Source organism: Carassius carassius, chromosome 38 (genome assembly GCF_963082965.1).
Source record: "Carassius carassius chromosome 38, fCarCar2.1, whole genome shotgun sequence".
Classification (NCBI taxonomy): Eukaryota; Metazoa; Chordata; class Actinopteri; order Cypriniformes; family Cyprinidae; genus Carassius; species Carassius carassius.
Genome location: NC_081792.1, coordinates 13482067 through 13506634, shown reverse-complemented (window position 1 = coordinate 13506634; position 24568 = coordinate 13482067). Strand labels below are relative to the sequence as shown.

The 24568-nt window shown below is 36.4% G+C and overlaps 2 protein-coding genes across 6 annotated transcripts in view; one reads left to right on the top strand and one right to left on the bottom strand.

Moving 5' to 3' along the window:
* LOC132119382 (guanine nucleotide exchange factor DBS-like) overlaps positions 1–24568 on the bottom strand; it is a 71708-nt gene that overhangs the window by 24006 nt on the left and 23134 nt on the right. For all 5 annotated transcript variants that reach the window (XM_059529268.1, XM_059529269.1, XM_059529271.1 and 2 more), the window contains 16 exons: positions 21777–21891; positions 21547–21666; positions 19718–19909; positions 17473–17664; positions 16873–17050; positions 16503–16606; positions 16269–16357; positions 6571–6637; positions 5913–6028; positions 4590–4659; positions 4401–4493; positions 1968–2060; positions 1651–1776; positions 1298–1519; positions 762–854; positions 355–433 (listed from right to left, as the gene is read on the bottom strand). In XM_059529268.1, coding sequence (XP_059385251.1) covers positions 355–433; positions 762–854; positions 1298–1519; positions 1651–1776; positions 1968–2060; positions 4401–4493; positions 4590–4659; positions 5913–6028; positions 6571–6637; positions 16269–16357; positions 16503–16606; positions 16873–17050; positions 17473–17664; positions 19718–19909; positions 21547–21666; positions 21777–21891 — 1949 coding nt within the window. The remainder of the gene's footprint in view (positions 1–354; positions 434–761; positions 855–1297; positions 1520–1650; positions 1777–1967; positions 2061–4400; positions 4494–4589; positions 4660–5912; positions 6029–6570; positions 6638–16268; positions 16358–16502; positions 16607–16872; positions 17051–17472; positions 17665–19717; positions 19910–21546; positions 21667–21776; positions 21892–24568) is intronic.
* On the top strand, positions 9205–10565 carry LOC132119385 (lactosylceramide 1,3-N-acetyl-beta-D-glucosaminyltransferase A-like). Its single transcript, XM_059529278.1, has one exon. It carries the CDS (start codon positions 9227–9229, stop codon positions 10376–10378), a length of 1152 nt encoding a protein of 383 aa, XP_059385261.1. The 5' UTR covers positions 9205–9226; the 3' UTR covers positions 10379–10565.

Genomic DNA, 24568 nt, shown 5'->3' with positions numbered 1-24568 from the left:
GTGTGTGTGTGTGTGTGTGTGTGTGTAAAGACCTCTAACACTAGCTTGCTCTATTCTTTTTTTATTCTATCTGTTTTCTTTTTATTTATTATTTTATTTAAAAGCCCATGCTACGTGTACTGTGTTAACCTGACTGAGACTTGTTATAGCACTTATATATCATTGCTCTTTTTGTTGTTTGATTGCTTCCACTGTCCTCATTTGTAAGTCGCTTTGGATAAAAACGTCTGCTAAATGAATAAATGTAAATGTAAATCATGTCTTCTCCAGGGTAGTATATAAGAAGTCAGACAAAGTTTTTTTTTTTTTTTATGAGATTGAGATCGCATGAAGGGCAGGTTTGCCCAGAAATACCTCGGCAGGCTTCCAGCTGGCTTGTTAAAACTTTGCGGATCTCTGACACCCACATGTTCTTCACTTCCATCAGAGGGGCCTGACAGAGAATTGAGGATATGTTATAATATGGTAACATACCTGCTCTGGGGCACTTTTGCCCAGTTCCCTTTAATGGGCCATATAAGGAACAACATGGTACTTCCCCAAAACAATATAGATTAGATAAAATGATAAAGACTGACAGGGCACCTATAAAATTAACAGGAAGTGCATTGTACAGTACAATAACAGACTAACATTTGGTCAAAATAAATATTTTTGCATGGTCACAAACTGTCTAGACCCCACTTTTGTAATTTTGTAGACTCAAAATTATTTATTATGTTATAAAACACAATTTTGTGTCTTGTGACTTTGAGCTGTACCTGAACGATGTAAACTTCCTCCCTGCCATTGTACCAGATTTCAAACTTCTTGATGTCTCCTTTGACATTTTCTGTGATTCCCACCGAGCTCATCTGGGGTGGGGGGAAGATGCCACTGGTCAGTAATATGATCCAAAATGTGTTTTTAGCTTCTTCCACACACAATTTGCTATTAATCATTTTGATACACTAAAAAGTATTACTTAGATGGAAATGATCTAGATGGAATGCTCTATTGGGAAGTCATGACTGTATGCATATATGCACACACACATAAACACATCTCTCTATGTGTGCGTGTTGGGTCACCACTCAGTGTAAAACCAGTTGAGAACCACTTCTAGATGGATCTTGAGGGATTTTTTTTTTAATCCCTGTATGTTGCCACAATAAACAGAAAAAGAGAACTTAAAGCAAATAGGAAGTTGCTACACTGTTCAACGTTCAGTTTGCCTTCAGTGTAGATACAGTCAGTACAGTCAGACGTCAACCATTTCATTACTTCATTTGACAGTAAGTGACGGTGTCCTTCTCACCTTTAATGAGTGCTTGAAACTGTAGGAAGGGGATTTCTCAAGACCATCAGAGGTTTCCTCTCGTTTCTTGCAGAACAAAAGCATTTTGTGGTAGAGAAAGAGATGTCTCTGCATGGGTTTGAAGCGCGCCAAGTCCTTCACTTTACTGTGACCTTTCTTATGGTCTGTCCAAACATTAAACGAGCCCTGCATGAGCAGTTTTCCCAAATCATTCAGATTGCCCTGAAATCACACATACAGTAAGACTTAAATTAGCACATACACAAAAGCAGGTTCAAAACACATTGACCTTCACATACCGTATCTGTTCAACAGAAAAATTACTATGTTAAACATATAGTAACTTCATAAACCTCAAAACCAGTAATGGCGATCTGATGCATGGAGTCATTGACTGATTTGATGATGTCAAGCATTGTGGCCAGAGCTTCCTCCAGCTCTGCGGTGCCTTCTGAGTTCTTACTGCACTTCAGCATCTCCTGTAAAACGAGTAGAAAATGTTAAATTAAACGATAGGTAACAAAACTCAAATGTTCCCAATCCAGTATTATAAGTTTTGTGGTTCCCAAAAGGAAAATGGCTTCATAAGTGTATTGAAAACTGTCTTATTTTACATGTAAAATGAGTGAAAGTTCAGGAGAAGTATATTAGTGTAATTTAAGATCAGTACCTTTAACATCAGTTGGTACTTAGTGATTCTCTGCACAGGCTTGAGGAGATATGCATCTAATGAAAGCTTGTGGTCCAACCTTTTCTGACACTCCTACATAAACAAAAAATCATTAGAGAAGTGAAGTTTTCACATACAGGGCCCTATCATACACCCGGCGCAATGCGATGCAAGGTGCAGCGCAAGTGCGTTTGCTAGTTTCAGTCCGGCGCTGTTCGCATTTTCCCGTCCAGCACCACGTTGTTTAATTAGCAAATGCATTTGCACTCATTTTTGTGCCCATGGGCGTGATGGTCTAAAAAGGAAGGGTGTGTTCAGGCGCAATTCTCCATAAAATGCTATTTTAAAAAGCTGAAAATAGACTGCACCATAGACCAACTCAAACCTGGTCTAAAGTCGGGCACAATGTTGTTTCTTTTTTATTATTTAAAGAGCGTACATATACATATATATATATGCCTACATGTCATAATGGATAGTTATCACTAGGGTTTCTATCGATTGGTGATCGGTGCCTGAACCAATACTTAAATACAATACTTAAATACAAATACATAAGTAAATACATTTAAAAAAAGCCTATTTAGCTCAAATGAGTTCTGTCAAATAAGTTCATGTCTTTAATCAGTTCTGTGAATGACTGTATGCTCATTCTTTATAAAGTAGCAACAATGTCATTTGTAAAGTAGCCTACAGTCTTAGGCACATTAGTATTTTCACCCAACTGGTTTAGACCAGTTTTTTATATCTTTTGCTGTAGTGTGTCAGTAGGAAATATCATTTTACATTTCCAAAATTCATTTTGCCATTCATTTTAATAATATTCTAGTGAGATTGTTGAATGTACAAGCACAACTGACAACAGACTGCCTAAGACTAAGACTTTTGCACAGTAGTGTATGAATAAAGTACGTATGATTAAATTAAGTATATTTAAATAAGTATAATTAAAGTATACGTTCATATGTGTTAAGGGCTAGATTTTGGATGGAGGAAACAGCTGTGGTGTGATGAGCGGTGAACAGCGGAAACTTTAGAGTAGATGAGAAACTGACTGCTCCCTCGTGACCTTTTGTAAACTGTATTTATGACAAAGAACTGCACAGATATTCTAACAATCTATCGATAAACACACACCTCGTGTCCTCAGCAAGCAGTTTCGGCCCAGATCCGGCCCACATCTGGCCGGGATGGATTTCACGTGGGCCAGATGTGAGCCGGTTCTGGGCCAAAACTGCACCAAAAAGCGCTTTTTGTGTTTGAGTTCACTCGCGCTGCTCCGCGTGATCTGTGGAAAAAGAGCGTGCTGAAAGACGGAGAGAAGACAGATCTTCCGCCATTTTCATCTGACATTTAAGCGGACTGAGGCGATCGCGAATTTGTGTAGTTTATGAAGCCCTGCTTAAAAAGCCTAGCGACGCCCATGCTTCGTGTGTACATTTCGGAGAACCAAGACAAATATTTCAATCGATCGCTCAGGCTTTTAAGAGGCACCGAAATGAGGCACCGAAATCTGCGTGCTGATTCGTTTTGGTGCATACCGGTTCCATAGGTACCGGTGCCATATTGGTACTGGGTTTCGGTAGCCAACCCTAGTTATCAGATGTTTCAGAATTAGGCTATCTATTTGCTCGCACACTAGCAGCTCCGTTTCATCTCGGAGACGCATTCTGTCTTTGCACTTGCCAAATTAGGACGTGTAAATAGCAAATCCGTCATGGCACGAGCGCAACTGGCTCTTAAAAGGGATGGAAGATGAGACTCTGATTGGTTTATTGCACGTTACGCCCAAAAAACACCCATTAATCATTAAGAGAATAGGAACAACCCATTTAGACCATGCGCCCTGGTGCACCAACCATTTTTCTGTCGATAAAATAGCAAAAGTGGATTTGGACACGCCCTGAGTGAACCTGCGCCGTGCGCTTTACACTTTTGTGTTTAGATCGTTAAAATAGGGCCCCAAGTTTATGTTTAATAAGAACTTTTGCCAAAAGTGACAAAATGTATATTGTTTAAAAGACAATTTGATTTCTATTTCAAATAAATGCTGTTCTTTTGAACTTTTCTGTTCATCAAAAAACCCTAAAAAAAAAAGCATCTCTGTTTTCCACATATATAACTGTTTGGACAATAACAATAATTGTTTCTTGATCAGCATATTAAAAATGATTTCCAAAGCATCAAGTGACACTCAAGCCTGTAGTAATGCCTCCTAAAAATTCAGCTTTGCCATCACAGGAATAAATTACATTTTTAAATGTAATAAAACCGAATAGATTATAATAATATTTCCCAATATTGCGGATTTTACTGCATTTTTGATCACATAAATGCAGCCTTGGGGAACATAAGAGAAGTCTTTCTTTTTTCTTCCTGACCCCAAACATATAAATAGTGTATTGTGTATTGGTGTGCGTACATACGCCTCACCTGAAAGAACAAACTATCCCCACACTGCCGCCACAAAGCCTCAGATCGTGGCTTATTCTGACAATATTTCTCATAAATCTGCAACTCTTCCTTCTGTAAGACAGCAGATGGAGACAAGCATTAGGATCCCATTTCGAATACTGTAGTTGTACTGTATTTCACAAACCACATCTCCCTGATGTCACTCACCCGCTTTAAAAAACATGTTCCTACTAACTGCGGCTTTTCTGCAAAACTTTCCAGCTCTTTGAGAAATGTCCTGGCAAAACATAATGGAACAATTGAGTACAGAAAAAAATAAATAACTGGAGGGTATGAGAGGACAACAGGCAGGCAAATGGCACAAAGAAAAGGAAAGGAGGCAGACGGGTAGAAAAGCTGTTTCATATTTTTCAAAAGTATTTTATTTCTTCAGAAAAAGAGAGAGAGAGAGATCTCTTTTGCAGGGCCTGTAAAGCTTCAAAAAGAACAAAGAAGCACCTTAAAAGTAGTATAATATATAATATAATATAATATTTTAAGTCTAATGATTGGTCACCTGTCACTTTTGATTATATGAAAAAGAGTAGCATTAATATTCTTCTGAACTTCTTTTATTTTGCACAAAATAAAACAAAAAATCAGGCAAGAAAAGACAGGAGTTTGAATAAATGATGCCAGAATTTTCAGTTTTGGGTGAACTATCCCTCAGCTTTCACTGAATTCTTGGATGACTTCTAAGAAAAGCCTGTTTATATTTCATCTCTATCAAACAAATCAGTAATGAATGAATGTCAAATGTCGACAAACACAATAGTCTTTCAGAACTCACACTCGTCGTTACTGACATGATGGCATGTAAAAGCACATAAACAAAGCTACAGCTGGGAATGATGGACAATGATTAGCGGTTGTTTATCTGTACCTGACTGAAATGATAGAAATAGTTGCCGGGGAAATGCATTTGGGGAGACATAAACCTGCTCGAGGGGGTGATATTGTCATAATCCTGGACTTTGCTGTAACCCGATGCCTAATGGGAGACAATGAACTCTACAAGAATAATCGGTAGCATGAGGCCAGCCGAACAATGGGCCAGCGAACACCTATGGATCATTAGTGACACTAACTACACAATTCAATAGTACAACCCACAAAACCCCACCTCCATTCTTGACACATTATTGTTTGTCTCTCACTCGCTATACAAAAAAAATGAAACAAATTATTGTGGTTAAGATGACTTCTGTGAAATGTGGGTGTGAAGTTTCCTGTATATGGAAGCATCAGAAAAGAACTAGCTGAACCAGTTGTTCATGAGCCTTGTAAGGAATGTGAGAGGATGTTGGGGGAAGGTCTAGCTCATACCGGAAAAGGGTCCATTATACCTTCTTTAATCTCCAGTTGGGGTCTGCTAGCAGTTCTAAATGGTGCAAACTGGTAAGTGGTCTACCAGACTGAACCAGCAAATGATTAGTTCTGACGAGCTAGAAAGTACATATTATGTCCTTAAGTTGTAGAATATTTCCTTACTTCTGGTGAAATTTGTAGATTTCAGGCAGGTTTCCGAAAAGTACCTCCTTCTTGTTTTCTAAAGATGTCGGGATCAAGTGGAACATCTCGGGGTCATCCAGTGCGGTGGCATATCCCTGCACAAAAATAAACATGACACCAAAACCACAGTCAAATGTTTCAACAATGCACCACATTCTTATCAAATGCATTTACATAACTTGAACAATTTTATTTATTTATTTTGTGATTTACTAGGCTTTGAAACATTACTACATAGCTGTTTTTCATTTTTAAATATTTGAATATATGTCCCGTGATGCAAAGCTAAATTTTCTGCAGCCATCATTGTAATATGCTGATTTGCCGCTCAAGAATCGTTTCTTATAATTGTCAATGTTGAAAACAGTTGTGCTGCTTAATTTTTTTTTTATTTATTATTATTTGATTAATAAAAGTGGGGGGGGGGGTCAAAAGAACAGCATTTATTTGAAATATAAATCTTTTGTAACATCTCTGTCAATGATCAATTCACTGCAATATTGATGATCATCTCTCTCTCTCAAAAAAAAAAATCTTACACAATTTTGAATGCTACATGCATTTACAACATTTGCCAATCAACCTACAATAGTTTGCAACATTTCCTGTTTCCTGTGTTAAATTCAGATACACGTACCTCTATAATGCTCTGCAGCTCTTCAACATACAGCCGCTCCGTCTCAATCAATTCATTCATTATGTGGCTGTTCAGAAATGCAAAAACTATTCAGTATTTTGTCAAACAAAGGTCAGAACATTGTTGTGATGAGAGACACAGTTTATGATGAAAGCTTCAGTATGAACATGACTCTCATAAAGCCATCCAACTACATAGTGGAAAGTAAGGTTTGTAGAACACTTTTTTTATATCGGAAAAAAACTGAAACCTACTAATGATGGCTGTTACACTTTAACTTTTTTTTCAAATCTGGAGCACTGATGCGTCATCTAGCACTAACGTAAAATTTGCAGTTCAGTTTTGACAGTTTATATGTCAAGGGTCATTGCTAACATTGCAACTAGTTTGTTGCAATTAATGAACTAAAACAACATTGTCATGTCTTCAGCATTTTGTTCTTCCCGTAACATGCAACCACTATGACACCTCAAATGACCCTTCAGAAATCAGATTTTATTTTATCTTATTTTGTCTTAACCAGTTCTCCTCTTACACAGACCAAGACCAATGAATTACATTTATTGTATAGAGGTAAGGCTTGCTTATTTGAATCAGATGACCCAAATTCTGTGTTTCAGTCAGAGAAGTCCCTTTTTTCACAAATTGTTCATATGATAAAGTTGGCCAGTGTTAAAAAAGAGGAATGTACTTCCCCCTCCCACCCATCAAGAAACACTCCCGTTCAAATACAAGCTCATCTAGCAGCTACACACTACTTCTTTCTGTACAGCTGCAACAATACGAGTGAAGTCCAGGGTCCAAAAACTATTCTTTTATACGTTTACTACATCATGGATGAGCCACAGTCTCAATGGTAAGTCGTATGTTTTACTTAGTTTTTGACTAAACTGAGTTTCTGCCAGGAGATCTTTCTGAAACCTGCCAAAAGATTTAACGTCTGGAATCCAAGTACAAAATGTCTTTCCATTGGTATTTCAAGCTTTACAGAACTCATACTAAATTTATCTTATATCTGTGGAGTCTATTAAAGGCACCAAGCCCTTTTTCGGGAGAAATCATTCTGTTCTTTGAAACATGATGTAAGTGTCATATGATTGTCTGCGCTATTAAAATATAAAATTTAGCTTGGGGTGTTTTTCATAGGAGTCGCTTAGGGTGTGTTTATTGACATTTAAAATGCAAGTAAACTTCAAATACAGCTGAGAAATACTTTCTGATAAAATGTCAAAAGAGAAATTGTGATCACAGAGATTAAAAAAAAGGTAATAAATTCACAAACAATTGACAAGATGGTAATGAAAATAAGGAAATGGTGTCATTTGTACAACAAAGCACACAAATCTAAAATGTATTAAATCATTAAATCAATGTATTAATAAATTTTTTTATGTAGAACTTTCCCTGTAATCCTTCATTGCTCAACAAAGAACTGTAATGTATTTCATTCTTAGGCAAGTTTTGGTCAAAATTACTAAAATGGGAAGAACGGTGAAACTAATAATTACACAGAACAGCTGGTGTGAATACGTGATCCAGTTTGTCGGATGAAACCTCCTGGCACGTCGCAGTTTAGGGTGTGGCATATTATGACGCGCACTGCTGTTGTGTCGTGTCTTTTGAGCAGATTTGCTGCTGTAATGATCATTTCGTGGTCCTGAATGTTTTGGATAGCACTCAGCAGATCAGCATGTTCGGTGGTTTAAATCCTTCTTTTATTCTACGTGGTGCTGAGTCGACGATTTCTTTTATTCACAAGACCGATTCACAGAGTCCCCTTATATGGTCATGGTTTTGAATGAGCTCTTGCAACAAATGGTGTAAATAGGCAGCATTTGTTAAAAAAAGCAAGAATCTTTCATGTGACTGCCAAGATTTTAAAAGTTTTTTTTTTTAAAGAAATAAATACTTTTATATAGAAACAGTATATATATATAGAGAGAGAGAGAGAAAGAGAGAGAAAGAGAAAGAGAGAGAGAGAGAGAGAGAGAGAATAGAAAGGAAAATTCAGCAGGATTAAATTATAAGACTTAAACATATAAAAATAGAACACATAATATTTATTTTTTAGAATATTTATGTTTTTACAGTATTTTTGGTCAAATAAATGCAGCCTTGGTTAGCATCTAAGAGGCTTCTTTCAAAAAAAAATAAAATTAAATAAAAATCTTACCTACTCCAAACCTTTTAATGTTGGTGTGTGAAAATATATAGTATTTAGGGTTTAAAAATAATAAAATATATTATATGATAATTTTCAGTTTTACATCATTTATAATCAACCTTTGTTGCCATTTCAGTGAATTAACTTTTTTAGTGATTTATGAAGTTGTTTCTTAAATTATGATTAGAATCTCTGCACCCTTTGAAATAATCATTCTTCATTCTTTACAGACCACAAATACAGTGTTAATGCCATACAGTGGATCGTCTTCACTCTGAAAGCACATAAGGACTAACGGTTTAGTGTAAAAAAAAAAAAAAAAAAAAAAAAAAAAAATGGACACAAAAAGGCAGGCGTTTTGGGTTAACCCTTCTGGTAGGCCAACCCTTCTGCAGTGAGCAACAATGGAACTCAGGCAAACCCAGTCCTGGAAAAACATTGAGAGCAGTACATCTGGATTGCATTACTGGAGAGCGTGCACAGCCTAGCAGAATGTTCATGAAGTGGAGAAGAGTGAAAAAATTGAAATTTCTACAGCTTGTCTCGATGTGCTGTGTCATGTCAGTCCTCATGGTTTGCTGGGAACATGTGGACAACCACGTTGTAAGCCATGTGAAGTCATACTCCTACCGCTACCTAGTCAACAGCTATGATTTTATCAGCAAAAGTCTCAGCGTAAGCCCACAGCAAGCCGCTAGGTTTGGTAGCTCCCCATATTTGCTAAACAACAAGGACATTTGTAAAGACAAAGACGTGCTGCTTCTTCTATTTGTGAAGAGTTCACCAGGAAATTTCAGAAGACGACAGGCCATACGCTCCACTTGGGGCCAAGAGTCCTACATAAGACACAAGCTAGGTGTTGTCATAAAAGTAGTGTTTGCAATGGGTGTTTACCCTGACGTGAACTCTGATAGCTTGAGGTGGAAAAAATTGCACAAAGAATTGCACAAGGAGCACATGAACCATGGTGACCTGGTTCAGCAGAACTTCCTTGACACATTCCATAACCTCACTTTAAAACTGCTGCTTCAATTCCGCTGGACGCATGAGAACTGCGCCCATGCCCACTTCCTCATGTCTGCTGACGATGATGTCTTCATCCATATGCCTAATTTAGTGCGCTACCTTCAGGACCTCAGAAGACAGAACGTGCGAAACCTTTGGGTCGGCCATGTACACAGGGGGGCGCCTCCAATTCGGCGCAGGGACAGTAAGTACTACATGCCTTTCGATATGTACCAGTGGTCGTCCTACCCAGATTACACCGCCGGGGCGGGGTACGTTGTCTCTGGCGACGTGGCAGCCAACATCTATCAGGCCACGCTATCTCTGAATGCTTCTATTTATATCGACGACGTCTTCATGGGTATCTGTGCCATTGTAGCGGGCGTCTCACCTCAGGAACATGTTTATTTCTCGGGTGAGGGGAAAACACTCTATCACCCATGCATCTATGAAAAAATGATCACCTCTCATGGACACGAGGAAGATATCAGGTATCTGTGGAAAGTTGCGACCACCCCACAGGTAGAAGCTATTTCTTCTGGACTGTTTGGGAAACTCTATTGTACAGCTGTGAAAATGAAACTGCTTTGTAAGCCGTACTTTACAAACACGTATCCATGTATGGCAGCTTTTGCATGATGCACTGTGAGCTTTAGAAATTCCAAGCAGTATTTAAGTTTTTTTTTTTTTTGGTTTACTTTTGCTATAAATGTTAAATATTTAGTAATTTCCCAATAAAGTTAAAAGGTATGTGCCATAAGAATGTGTTTTGCACTTATGCTCTTTTATTTTTTTTAATTTATTTTTAATGTACAGTGTCGGACGAGAGAGTATGGGCATCAAATGCATATTATCTACATAAACACCACATGAGTTTCACAAAACTTGTCAAGGTCACATTTCACATATTTCATTTACCCCAATAACAGCCTTTTTCTCAATCTTTTTATTTCTTTTTTATTATTATAATATTTTTTTACGGTTACTGGAGCAAAATTGGCTTGGACATGTTTTGTGAGACTGAACTGTGCCTGGTTCTGGCATACTGTTCGTAACTGTATAAAACTGTATTCAGACTAAGAAGGAGGTCTTTTCACTGTAGAATGCTATTAGAGAGTGTGGACTTTATTTCATGTTGCAAATGTTATACGCTTCTGCTAAAAGTTCTCAAACCTTTGAATGAACTTGTAATAAAATGGTGCTACTTGTAAAGGAGGATTTTAACAAGTTACATTTTGCTACAATAAACCAAAGCCTGATAAAATGTATTACATTGTGACATTATTATCATGAGTAACCCTCAAATCTCATCACCGTAAATGAAACAATCTTATTCTTGGTACTGTAATGTGAAATTACCGTGTTACCGAAGATAATATAAATCACCACTGAAATATAATTAGAAGAAGAAGAATGAGTTGCGAAAACTGCCAAAATTGTACCTTGCCATACGTGTTTTTATTTCCCCACTATAATTCTGGGTTCAAATCAATTGAAGTGTTCACGCAATTATTTTGAATGCAGCTTGACTCTCTTTGACTCCTTTACCAAAGTATGTTTTATTTGGGGTTGCTAAAATCTAAAAAAGTAGAGATTGTAGTTGGGTTCTGGGTGGGACATGAATAAAAGTATATTGCTGTTTAAAGCAACATCTATGCCAAAATAACCCACATGGAAAAAACCTATATAAACATATATGTTTCAATATAGGTTTTGATATATGTTTTTAATATATGTGACATATATAAAATTGGCCGTTTTCCTATATTATATGTACATATATGTACATATATGCACACATATATATGTACATATATATGAACATATATTTACACATATATGTACATATATGCATGCATATATTTACACATATATGTACACATATATATGTGCATACATATACCATAGCTGCTAGGCAACATAAATAAAAGTCAAAAATGTAGAAATGTACATTATTTATTTACAAGAACAATCAAATAGTACAAGAACAAAAATAAGACAAAAAACTGAACAGAAAAAAAAAATCTTTATCATTCATTGAAGGTCTGTCATGACGCGCCTCATCATCCTCCTCCGCCGCCTCCTCCTCCTCCTCCTCTTCCTTCCTGCACTATCCAATGACGTTTGATAGGGTGTCCGAGATTTTTTTTTTTTCCTCTTTTTTTTTCGGCGCACAAATGTTTTTGCGGATAGGCGTTTTTGTCCACACGGATCTGGCGTTTTGGAAGAGTGAAACCGATGTTTTGAAATCGGGTCCCAGAGTGGATATATTTGAAAACGCCGCCTTTGCGTTTCTTCTCGACGGCGAATCCGTACATTTTCTGAAAATATGGCGTCATCAGCCCACGTCTCGCCCCTAGTCAAACACCACTACATCACGTAACAGCAACAAAAACATGAACAAACACTGAACGCTAACATTAACACGGATTAATAAATGTATTGTTCCATGTTCGTTTGTGTACCACGCGCAAGGTTTATCAGCAAATCCATGTCTTTTTCTCCATTTTAAGTGTATCTCTGTGGCAGAATTACAGCGCCACATGCTGGTCTGGCATGTATACTACATCGGTTTCGTGTGGACGCGGATATTTCTTGAGACGAGGGAAAAAAAGATCGGGGTTCCGTCTCTGTGTGGACGGGGCCGAAGAAGTAACGGGTACTTACGGTTATGGATAGAAATGTAGCGGAGTAAAGAGTACAACATTTGCCTCTCAAATGTAGTTGAGTAAAGTCATGAGTACTCCCCAAAAGTTATACTCGAGTAAAGTAAAGATCCCTCAAAATTGTACTTAAGTACTGTACTCAAGTAAATGTACTCCGTTACTGTCTGGCTCTGTATATCATGTTAATATATTGCCATAGTTAAATTCCATAACATGCCAATTACATGTGATACCAATTTCACATGTTCGCACATACATAAGTTCTTGCATAATTTTTTTCATTAATTCTTAGTTTTTGCCTTGATAATAGAAAATATGAGCTAGGCATCATGTATGACAGTCAAAAATGGGATATGAGCTACAAAATGACCAGATCCTGCCATTAACTATATAGAAGACATATCTTGTATGTATAGGGCTTATATGTGGATATGAAGAAGCAATACAGGAGACCTATATTTCCTGTATATGCACATATATGCACCTCAATTTTGCCTATATGTGGCATATACGCATATATGCAGCATATATGCAGTATATATACACATATATGCAGTATATATATGGCATATATGCAGCATATATATTATCATAGTGTATATGTGCATATGTGTGCATATACACTGCATATAGGTTTCATATATGCGCATATATCCACATATAGGTTCTTTCCATGTGGGAAGTGAACTCTGAAGTAATCTCTTTTCCTTGTTCAATACATTTGCATGCACACATGCTATTTGACTACAGGAACTAATTTAAAAGCAAAAAATAACTGGCCAGAGGAAAATTGGCCCTTGAGAATTGAGCTTGGTTTCTCCCAAGGTTTTTTCTCCATTCTGTCAACGAAGGAGTTTTGGTTCCTTGCTGCTGTCGCCTCTGGCTTGCTTAGTTGAGGACACTTCATTTACAGCGATATCGTTGACTTCTTAGCAAATGATTGCACAGATACTATTTAAACTGAACTGAGATGATTACATCACTGAATTCAGTGATGAACTGCCTTTTTTTCGTTTGCATTATTGACACACTGTTTTCCTAATTAATGTTGTTCAGTTTCTTTGACACAATCTGTTTTGTTTACAGCGCTATATAAATAAAGGTGACTTGACTTGATGTTTTTTTTTTTTTATAAAAATTAAATTAAATAAATTTATGCATTTAGCAGACGCTTTTATCCAAAGTGACTTACAGTGCATTCAGGCTATCAATTTTGACCTATCATGTGTTCCCGGGGAATCGAACCCCCAACCTTGCACTTGATAAGCGCAATGCTCTACCACTTGAGCTACAGGAACACTAACACTTTTTTCCTGTATTAATATTTTACAGGTGTTTTACCTGTATTTAGAATTTTTAACTGCATTGTGTTCTAGGGTTAACGGAAATGTTCGTAATAACTATTGTACAGCTGTGAAAATGAAGCTGCTTTGTAAGCCATACTTTGTTGTTGTAAACGATGTGCCAATCTGTTAATCAACACAGTTTCAGAGTATTTTATCCTTAAAACTGTAGTTTCCCAAAGGTGTCCCTATCGTGTTTTCTACGTCACAGTTCAATTGTCAAGGGAAAGATTCTTATCACTAGCATGCAAAATATACCAATACCAGTGCAAAACCAAAAATAAATTAGAGCAAAAAAACCATGACGCTTTGGTTTAATGTGAATTAAGAAAGGCTAATTTGTATTATAACCTGAAGCAATAGTGTAAAAGTAGCTCTGAGTCAGACCTATCTCTCTCGCTTCGACGTCTGCTCTGAATTAGGTCACAAAAGGGCTGCATTTGAGTCTTCAAGGAATTTTAGGACACAACATCGTCAAATAAGTAACTTTAACGAATTTTACAGTATTCAATGTAGTTGTCCACTAGTAAAAACATAGTTTTATCAGTAATTATCTGTGTACTGTTTCGCGTTAACTTCAGTTCAGTGGATCAAGAGGCCCTTGCTGGTGATACTGACTGGACGCAAGGCTAATTTGCATATTCATATATCCGCGTATATTAAGTGTGGCAATGGTGTAGTGTTACATTTAAGCTGTTTTAAGGGATGAGAAAATTATCATATGGGAAAAAAAAATAAATGTGTAATTTTGATGATCAAAGATGAGTTTAAAGGAATAAAATATTTGACTAAAGGGGGACTTTGAGAACTTTTTGTTGTTGTTGTTGTTTTATCCAATAATAAATAAATAAAAGCTTTCATTACTACAATAATGTTCCTTAGAAAGAGTTCCTTAAAAACAGTACTGTGACCAAAGGCTGAGAGACCAAATCATGAATGGGTTAAAGGAAGATACAGAACTTCACAGTTACATTAATCAGTCTTTCTTGTTATAAGACAGGAAGAAAAGTGGCATGTTTTCCTGTTCCTGTTTTTCAAACAAAAAGTATAGATATCAGCCAAATGTGTAAAAAGGAGAATGTGTGTATATTCTCTCACGCTAAAAACACAGTACTACATTCATCTCTTCAGTTTGGAAGCTGTACAATTACACCAAACATGAAAAAAAGTCTATTAAAACATAAAAAATACAAGAGATTCAACTGAATCACAAGTTTGCATCCAGGCAGAACTTTTTCAGGAAGACTCAGGTTTATACAGAGAGTTACAGTTAGACCGTCATTATTAGTGATATGACATACAGCCAAGTATGGTGACCCATACTCAGAATTTGTGCTCTGCTTTACCCATCCAAAGTACACACACAAAACAGTGAACACACACACCCGGAGCAGTGAGCAGCCATTTATGTTGCGGCACCTGGGAATCATTTGGGGGTTCGCTGCCTTGCTCAAGGGCACCTCAGTCATGGTATTGCCGGCCTAAGACTTGAACCCACAACCTTAGGATTAGGAGTCCAACTCTCTAACCACTAGGCCTTGAATTCCCCAATGAGTGGGGAAGTCATTATGCACACAAAAATGTATGCTGCCACAGATTCTAGCATAGAAACCAACAATTTGCCCACCCATCAACGACTAACAAACAAGTGGTCAAATCTACAATAACCAAAATGTGTTCTATATATAGTAACAGAAACATTTGTTGTAGCACAAAATATAAGAGAAAACAGGTCATGCAGGAGAACAATAATTGAAAAAACAGGTTAGGAGACCCATCAGCAAAATGTTTGATGAACTGTTTGATGTGAACAATGCTGTGTCCCTAGACATTACCCAGCTATGCGATGTACGTTCTGAGTTAGACATAATATGTTGAAACTGGTTAATCCTGTATAAATTGCATCAAGAGTGTGATTAAATGTGAATCATCTCAAACCATTAGAGTCTGAGTCACTGTTTTGATGGTGTCATAGTTTCTTATGAAAGATTTTGCCCAATTAACAGAATCACAAATATGACTGTTGTTGAATGTCAGGTGCTTTTATGTCAGTGTGATGTCAAAAGATTTCAAAGGTGAAACACATGGTTACCAGTGTGATAACAGTAACAGTGGAAAGTTTGAAATGAAATATCAGAAATTTGTGGAGGTTGGGAACAGGGTTTTGTTGAATGTGAATCAATAAAAAAACATGCAACCATACAAAACTTGCATTAATATTATGCAATGCGACAACTCATGGTCGCCATCGACTTCCACAGTGTGTGAAGGTTTGATAACGGGATACTATAGAATGTGAATCAGTAAAAAAGCTATGCAGGACATGCAAGTTGATGACACATTTTAATTTAGCGCTAACACTATAAGTCCCTGAAAAAATCTATTTAAGTGGATAGGTATAGCGTTGTCCTTTTCATAAAGGTTTTCTCTGACATTGCTTAAGATACTTGACTTTACCGTGATTTTACCAGAAAATCTTGTGCTGTGTAAGATACTCTTTCTCAGAAGACACGTTCTTACCAGCGTCTGTTTGAAAGTGACTCTTCGTTTTCATTGCTCATGACAACATGACTCGAACCCCCTTGCCCTCGTTCATGCATGACTTCGATCTGTGAGAAACCAAGAATGATACAGTAAACTATTTGAAATAATTTTTTTAAGGCAACAACTAATCCCAGACTAACATGCATTTTAGAATGTTTAAAATTTTTGTTTTACATTTATTTCAGATATTACTGACAGGGACTGATATACCTTGATGCCAGCTTTGGCTTTGCGAATATTCTTTCTTTTTGCCAGTTCTGCATCACTGGGCTGCTTACTGGCGCTGGAGTTTTCTGTAGCTTTGCGATTTGATGCTGTCGAATTCAAAAAATTCAGAATTTCCACTTAAATTATTCAAGCCTAACATTAATGGTTTACTGTCAGAGACATATTTGCATAAATATGAGAACTGGAACCCCAATGAGAGTTTTTAACCTGAAATGAGGACATGCTTCTGAAAAAAAACACTGAGTGATATGAATACAAACAAATACCACTAACCAAAGGCAGTCTGGATATGCATGCATTTCAGTCAACATAGGGTTAAAAAATGTGTTTGTTGATTTTGTTTTTTACTCACTAGGTGCAGTGGGTTGTGGGATTTTAGGTGGAGGGTGTTTTGGCGAAGATTCTGGTCGAGGTGCAACAGGTTGCACTGGCCTAGTTTGCTTTGCAGACAGCTTTTTCAGACTTGCATGTCTTTTCTCAAACATCTCTTGAACGTCATCAAGTCTTTTCAAAGCAGTTTGAGCTTTGATCTGCATGGGAAGATGCAAAAGTGGAAGTACGAAAGTAAGAGAAAAACGCAATACTGGCTATTTAAATAAAATATCAGTTATTCATCAGAAACAGATTACAACTACAGTGGGCTCCAAAAGTCTCCAAAAAATGTTCAATATTTAATATTCAGTACTAGGTCAATCATTGAATAATTTCAGTTCAAACTATATTTTTTATAAAAATAATCATGTAATTTAAAATATTTGTTATTAAACAATTCAGTAACACTCCACAATGAACATTCTTAGTTAATGCATTAACTAAAATTAATTTGTTACATTTATTTGCAATACATTTGTTACAGCATTTATAAATCTTTATTAATGTTAGTTAATTAAAACATTTTTTTTGGATTTGACTGTATACAAATGTATTCAGCTGTAATCAGCTTCATTTGTACCTTGACCAGCTCTGAGAGGATGATCTCATACTGGTTGCTGAGGTTTTTGAGATGACTGAGCTGCTGCTCTTTGGCTGTGTTCATGTAACCCTCGATGTCCTGCAGCGCTGCTTCTGCACCTTCCTGGGTCTGGCATCTATCTACAGCCTGAGAGGCCAACAGATAAACTCCGGTCTCACACCACTGGTTCACCTGCCAACACACAAACACAGAGGCACATCAATGCTTCTCTTTGTCCAGGACCAAATTTTAATGTAGAGGTATACAGTGCAGGTTATTTAATTTGTCAATATTATAACCCATAAAAAAGGAAGCTGCTGTAATAATTTTTATTTATTATGCAAACAGATTCAATTTTAGTCACCGACACCAGGGGCACCCATTGAAAAACACCCATTGCTCATTAAGAGAATAGGGACAACCATTTAGAACCTGCGCCCGGGCGTTTTCTCACCATTAAACTAGCAAAAGTGGATTCAGACCCACTCTGAGTTCACCTGCGCAGTGCACTTAAGACCATGCACTTAATGTTAAAAATAGGGCCCCAGGTTCGTGTTGGTCTAAGGCACAGTCTATTTTCAGTTCCTCAAAATAGTAACGTTCTAGCAATGCACCTGAACACACCTCTTTTTATAGACCAGCACATCCATGGGTGCACAAATGTGCGCAAATGCATTTTGCTATTTAAACAATGCGGCACAGGACGGGAGAACTGCGTTGGTCTAAAACTAGCGAAAAAAAAGGTTGCACCGCATTTCGCTTGGTTTATGATAGGGCCCATGGTGTATTAATTGTTATCTACACTGAAAAAAAAAATGCTGTAGAAACCATTTTTATTCAGAAATTGCTAGTAAAATTCACAAACAATTACTGAATTAAACATTACATTTTAATGTGGAATTTTTTTTTTTTCCTTTTAAAACATAGTTTGGTAATTTTTTGTTTTATTTTCTTTCTTAAAAAAAAAACTTTTTTTTTTTTTTTTTTACTGTGTAAAACCAAAATAAAACCATTTTAGAAATATTAGTTACTTTGCCTTGCCTTGGCAACTAAATGAGATAAAATTTAATTAAATAAAATTAAAATGTATGCATTTAGCAGACACTTTTATCCAAAGCGACTTACAGTGCATTCAGGCTATCAATTTTTACCTATCATGTGTTCCTGGGGAATCAAACCCCCAACCTTAACGCTATGCTCTACCACTTGAGCTTCAGGAACAGGTAAGATGTAATGTAAGTACTTAAACCACTAAAACGTAAATAAAAATAAATAAACATATTTAAAAAGTGACAAAACAAGTGACAAAAGCACATAAAAATTATTAAAACTCAAACTTAAATTCAAATTTAAATGAAAACATTCAAATAAGCTAATTCAGCATATTATTAGATACTATAATAATATTTAAAGAATATACTATATCAAAGACTATAGAATACCCAGAATGTGTCACTTATATGGTTTTGAATTGGCAAAAATGCAATGCTCAGTTTGGCTGCTCTATCGAAGGAAGACCCGCCTTCTAAATAAAAGAGCCAATCGGTAAAGTTGCTTCACTGCAACTGACATCAGAAGTCCGGTTGTTATAAAACAGTCAGCATTCAGAGATGGGCGCTTAGGACTGCGCACGCGCACTGGCTGGGCTATCCTGAAAAATAATGTTTTTTTAACCTTAATGGAGCAAATTAAACAACATTTATGAGACTTGTTGTCAGATTTCATTGGTGATTTCAAATATTAAATTCAATCGTAAGCTTATCGAACAGTTTTGGAGAATTTGACGTTTCCTCATTCAAAGAGATAGGAGTTGCACTTGCTTGCCCGAGAACATTTCAAAGATGGCCGCCGAGTGAAATGACTTTATATACATAAGCAAAAAGCTACACTTCTTTCCATGCCACACTTCTGACATGAACTGCAAAATATAATTTTGTTAATCAGTAGTTTTATATTTTTGTTTATTTTCATTAACATTTTTCTTGTTTTACTCTTAAATGAAACTACATTTTCTAAAACTGTGAAAAAATGTAATTAAATAAACTTAATTCAAGATACATAATGCAAAATCTAGTCTTACGGTTTTGACAATTTTGTAAATGTATTTCTTTCATGTATGTCTTCAGACAACATGCATGTCAGTTCTCAAAATCAACCCTTTGTCATGTCCTGAGTCAATCATGCCGAGGTAAAAACTCAATGTTAAGGAGCGGTAATTCAGTAGGATGCTAGTTGTTTCACGGACCTCGTCGATGCGTTTGTGGATTTCAAGTGATTTGGTCAGAATGTCACGTTTCTTTTTGGCCTCATTGCTGAAGTCATCACAGATCCGACGCAGTTCGACACACTTCGGCCGAATGGAGTCTACAGCGTAGTGGTTACTTTGAATGAGCTGGTCACCATGCTGAGCGTGAAGCTGAGCTTTCTCCAAGGACTCCTGTACAGATCAAAAAACACAGTCAAGCGCAATACATTATTAACAATTTACACTGCTATCTTGACTATCATTAGTAACTGACTTGCGAGTTCAGTTTAATTTACCGCATACTTTCATAAGAAGTGTTAAGGTAAAAATATAAAAATCTTGGTAGTGACACCAGTACACCAGCATTCTATGTTAAGGATCAGTGTGGAAACATGCACTGATAACCAGTGCTGCAGTTCCTTTTAGTAAGGTATACTTGTTTTTATTCCTTGCAAACATTGCTGTGGCAAACTATGATCATTTAAATTTATCTAAACAACTGAAACAAAAGAGACAACTATCTCAGTGTGTGTGTATATATATATATATACAAAGTTTTTTGTTTACGTGATATATGTGTGTTTGCAGTGTATATTTATTATTATGTCCTTGAGCAAGGCACCGAACCCCCAACTGCTCCCCGGCTGCCGCAGCATAAATGTCTGCCCACTGCTTCGGGTGTGTGTTCACAGTGTGTGTGTGCACTTTGTATGGGTTAAATGCAGAGCACGAATTCTGAGTATAGGTCACCGTATGTCACTTCACTTTCACTTCTACTGTATCCTGTTCACATAGAAGATATTGAGCAGCAAATCAACATTAGTTTTCTGAAGAATCACGTTACACTGAAGACTGCGGTAATGACTGCAGAAAATTCAGCATTACCATCAAGGAAATAATTTATATTTTAAAACAGATTAAAAATAGAAAACAGCTATTTTAAATTCTAATAATATTTCACAACATTACTGTTTTGACTGTAAGATTTGCAGCCTTGGTAAGTATAAGAAATTTTGTTCAAAAATAAATTTTTTTTTTAATTATTCATTTATTTTAACTATTCATTTGGCTGGTAGTTTATAGGCTATACATATATATATATGTACAGTACAGACCAAAAGTTTGGACACACCTTCTCATTCAAAGAGTTTTCTTTATTTTCATGACTATGAAAATTGTAGAGTCACACTGAAGGCATCAAGGGCTATTTGACCAAGAAGGAGAGTGATGGGGTGCTGTGCCAGATGACCTGGCCTCCACAGTCACCGGACCTGAACCCAATCGAGATGGTTTAGGTGTGAGCTGGACCGCAGACTGAAGGCAAAAGGGCCAACAAGTGCTAAGCATCTCTCGGGGAAATCCTTCAAGACTGTTGGAAGACCATTTCAGGTGACTACCTCTTGAAGCTCATCAAGAGAATGCCAAGAGTGTGCAAAGCAGTAATCAAAGCAAAAGGTGGCTACTTTGAAGAACCTAGAATATGACATATTTTCAGTTGTTATACACTTTTTTGTTATGTATATAATTCCATATATAATTCCACATGTGCTAATTCATAGTTTTGATGCCTTCAGTGTGAATCTACAATTTTCATAGTCATGAAAATAAAGAAAACTCTTTGAATGAGAAGGTGTGTCCAGTGTCTGTACTATATATATATATATATTGAATTATATGAATATGTATTTGGACAGAGATTGGGGTGATTTATACAGCGACTTGGGAAAGTAAAAATCTAAACTACTAAACAGTTGCTTGTTGTTGAGCCCTGTAAGCAGTAATAACTGCTTTGCCTTCTGGGCCAGGTTTTAGATTGAAACGATTTTGACCTGAGCTTTGTCCTCCAAGGTCTTCAGATCGCCCAGTAGAAGTTCCACCTGAGCCACACAGTCCCCAGTGTCAGACAGGCCCAGCAAGGTCTCCATCAGGCCATCCAGGGAAACTTTCACCTGATGCAATGGACGAAACACACCAAGATCAGCGTGGTTGACTAGACAACTGCTACAGGGATATTTGGTACAATGGCTGCCTAATAAGTTTACAGAGACTTCCGCCGTACCTCTCTGAAGTCCTGCTCAAAGTGCCGTAACTGTAAGCACTGCTCCAATTTGAGGTGATGCCTCGACCAGAACTGTTCAAATGCATTCTCCGTCTCATCGAGCTGCACTAACAACCTGAGACAAACAAACAAACAAACGCTTTTACCGTGTCTGTGTCAGAGGAGCTGAAGTGAATTAGATTTCACACAGGAACATGATATGACACCAGGCTTTAAAGAATAATAGCACGACTGTGACAAGATTCAAATACTAAATTCAAAACTAAATCTAAAAATACTTATTAATGTTCATGTTCCTATTGTGAATGATTCATGGTTCAATAGTTCTCATAATCCTTTATCAGAATATAACTTGTTCTGTGACTTTTTTTTTTTTTGGCTGACGTCAGCAAGAACCTTCTTTGCATTCCTGATGGTTAAAATCTCCTGCAGTCAATATTTTGTTTTGCTCACATACTGTATGTCACGTAGCTACATGTTTAACCGCATAATTCCAGCTAACAAGAACTTCTGGCAAGATCCTCCCAAAGTTATGAACAAACATACTTACAGTAACATTACAGTATCGTTTGTTCAACGTTATCTGGTATGTTCTCAAGATATTAGCAAAAAAGTATTCAAATTATATAACATTATTTATGCTTCATTTATGGAACTTTTTTTCTGAAATGTATTAGTTGGACATTTGTCTTACATTTTTTAATTATTACTATTTAGAGAACATTCAAAAGTTACTTCTCCATAATGTTAGAAAAATGTTAAAACTTTTACAACAAAAGATGCTTTGAATGTTCAGAAACATTCTTAGAAATTTTCTTAGAACGTTTTTTGCTAGCTAGTCTGGTCTTTAACAATGTTCATAAAACATTAGCACAAAAACTAGTGCTGTCAAATGATTTATCGTGATTAATCGCATTCACATAATATATATGTGTGTACTGTGCATATTTATTATGTTTGTATAAATACACACACACATGTATGGATATATTTAAGAAAAAACATGTTTTGTTTATATAAAAAATATTAATATTTTTATATAATATACATTATATATAAATTATATATATATTTTTTTTTAAATATATATATACACATGTATGTTTTTGTATTGATATATACATCATAAATATACACAGTACACACACATATATTTTGATTTGTTTAAGAACGGACACTATTATTGCTTGTTTCCATACTAACAGAAGTTGACAAGTCTGCCAATTTTGGTTAAACAGATTTAATATTATTTCTAACAAGTTATCTGTCATGTGTGCCAACATTTTATAACATACCTGATCTTTCTCTGGAGTAGTCTGTCAAGCACTATTTATCGCTCTTTTTAACTCAAATATGTTTAATGGTAAGTCTAATGGATTTTTTGACATCTCATTTTCCTTTAAAATATTAGGGTATTCCCTCAAGGTTTTATTCATACTCTGTCTGGCGTCTACTGTAAGATTAGCAGAGCTATGAACTTTCAGAAATGTTTAAACTAAAAGTTCAAAAACATTATTTATATGTCGTCCATGGAATGTTTATTTATTTATTTTTATTCAGAAACGTTTTAGTCAGACATTCATCTCATTTTTATATTATAGTTTATTTCCAGATGTTCAGAGAATATTCAAATGTTCAGAGGTGGGTAGTAACGAGTTACATTTACTTCGTTACATTTACTTGAGTAATTTTTTGGGGTAACTAATACTTTTCGGAGTATATTTAAAGATGGGTACTTTATACTCTTACTTGAGTAAATTTTTGGGGAAAAATCTGTACTTTTACTTCGTTACTGTGGGCGACGCTCCTCTCGTTACTTTATCTTAATGCAATAAATGTTATAAATGCTTCAGTTTATTCCAAACGCGCCGTCTACTTTTCTCTGGGCAATGAGCGATGCCCATTCATGAATGATTAATTATTTTGAGTCAATTCTGTTCAAAGGCTTGATCAAACCAATTGGCAAACGAGTGAATTGGTTCATGAATCAGTTTGAATGAGTCGTTCAGTACCCTGCCGCGCGCGCTTAGCGTCTGAAGTGGTTCACTCGGTGTTGTAACGTTTAACATCAGCAGCGTTGAAAACGTGGCTATGGAACTGCACTGAATTGAAAGCAAATCTGCTAAGGCTATTATTTGCTAGCGATGGAGATCCTTATTAGATGAACACCGTGTGTGCTGTCTACTGTTTAACAGGTAATAACTTGGGCTACATTCGATTACAGTACACGATACCACTGTGACATTAGTTTGTTGTACGTGTGTGGCTTATAACAGAGGGGAGTCAAGTTGAATGCAGCTTCCAAAAGACAAAAAATAGCCGATTAAGATTTTATTAATTTTAATACAATCACACCGGTGCGAGTACGTTCAGCAAGTCATATCATCAGCTGCTAAATTCAGATCTGTGATCGCTTGCTGGCGCTGAGCCAGAGATAGATGCGTTTTTACAGCGCTGCGCATTATAACCAATCACACATGATTCTTTTGAGCTTATTAAAGCATTGGCCAATCAGAGGTGTTCAGATGAGTCATCGCTAAAATGCCGGTGCTTCCTTCACTCGCTCACTGACTGAATACCTCTTTCTGGCGAATTCTCTCGTCAGAAACAACAAAGTGCAGATGTGTGTACGAATCTTTAATTAAGATATTGATTTCACAGTGTTAACAGTTTCAGTGAAGAGTAACTAAACCCTAAACCAACTTTTTTTAGTTAATGATCTATAAGAATGGGGCTTTATTAGTGCTGTTCATTGATTCAAGTAACTTTTTTGACATTTGAGTATAAAGTGT

Coding starts and splice junctions, on each gene's coding strand:
- LOC132119385 (XM_059529278.1), top strand. CDS start 9,227: ATGTTCATGAAGTGGAGAAGAGTGAAAAAATTGAAATTTCTACAGCTT.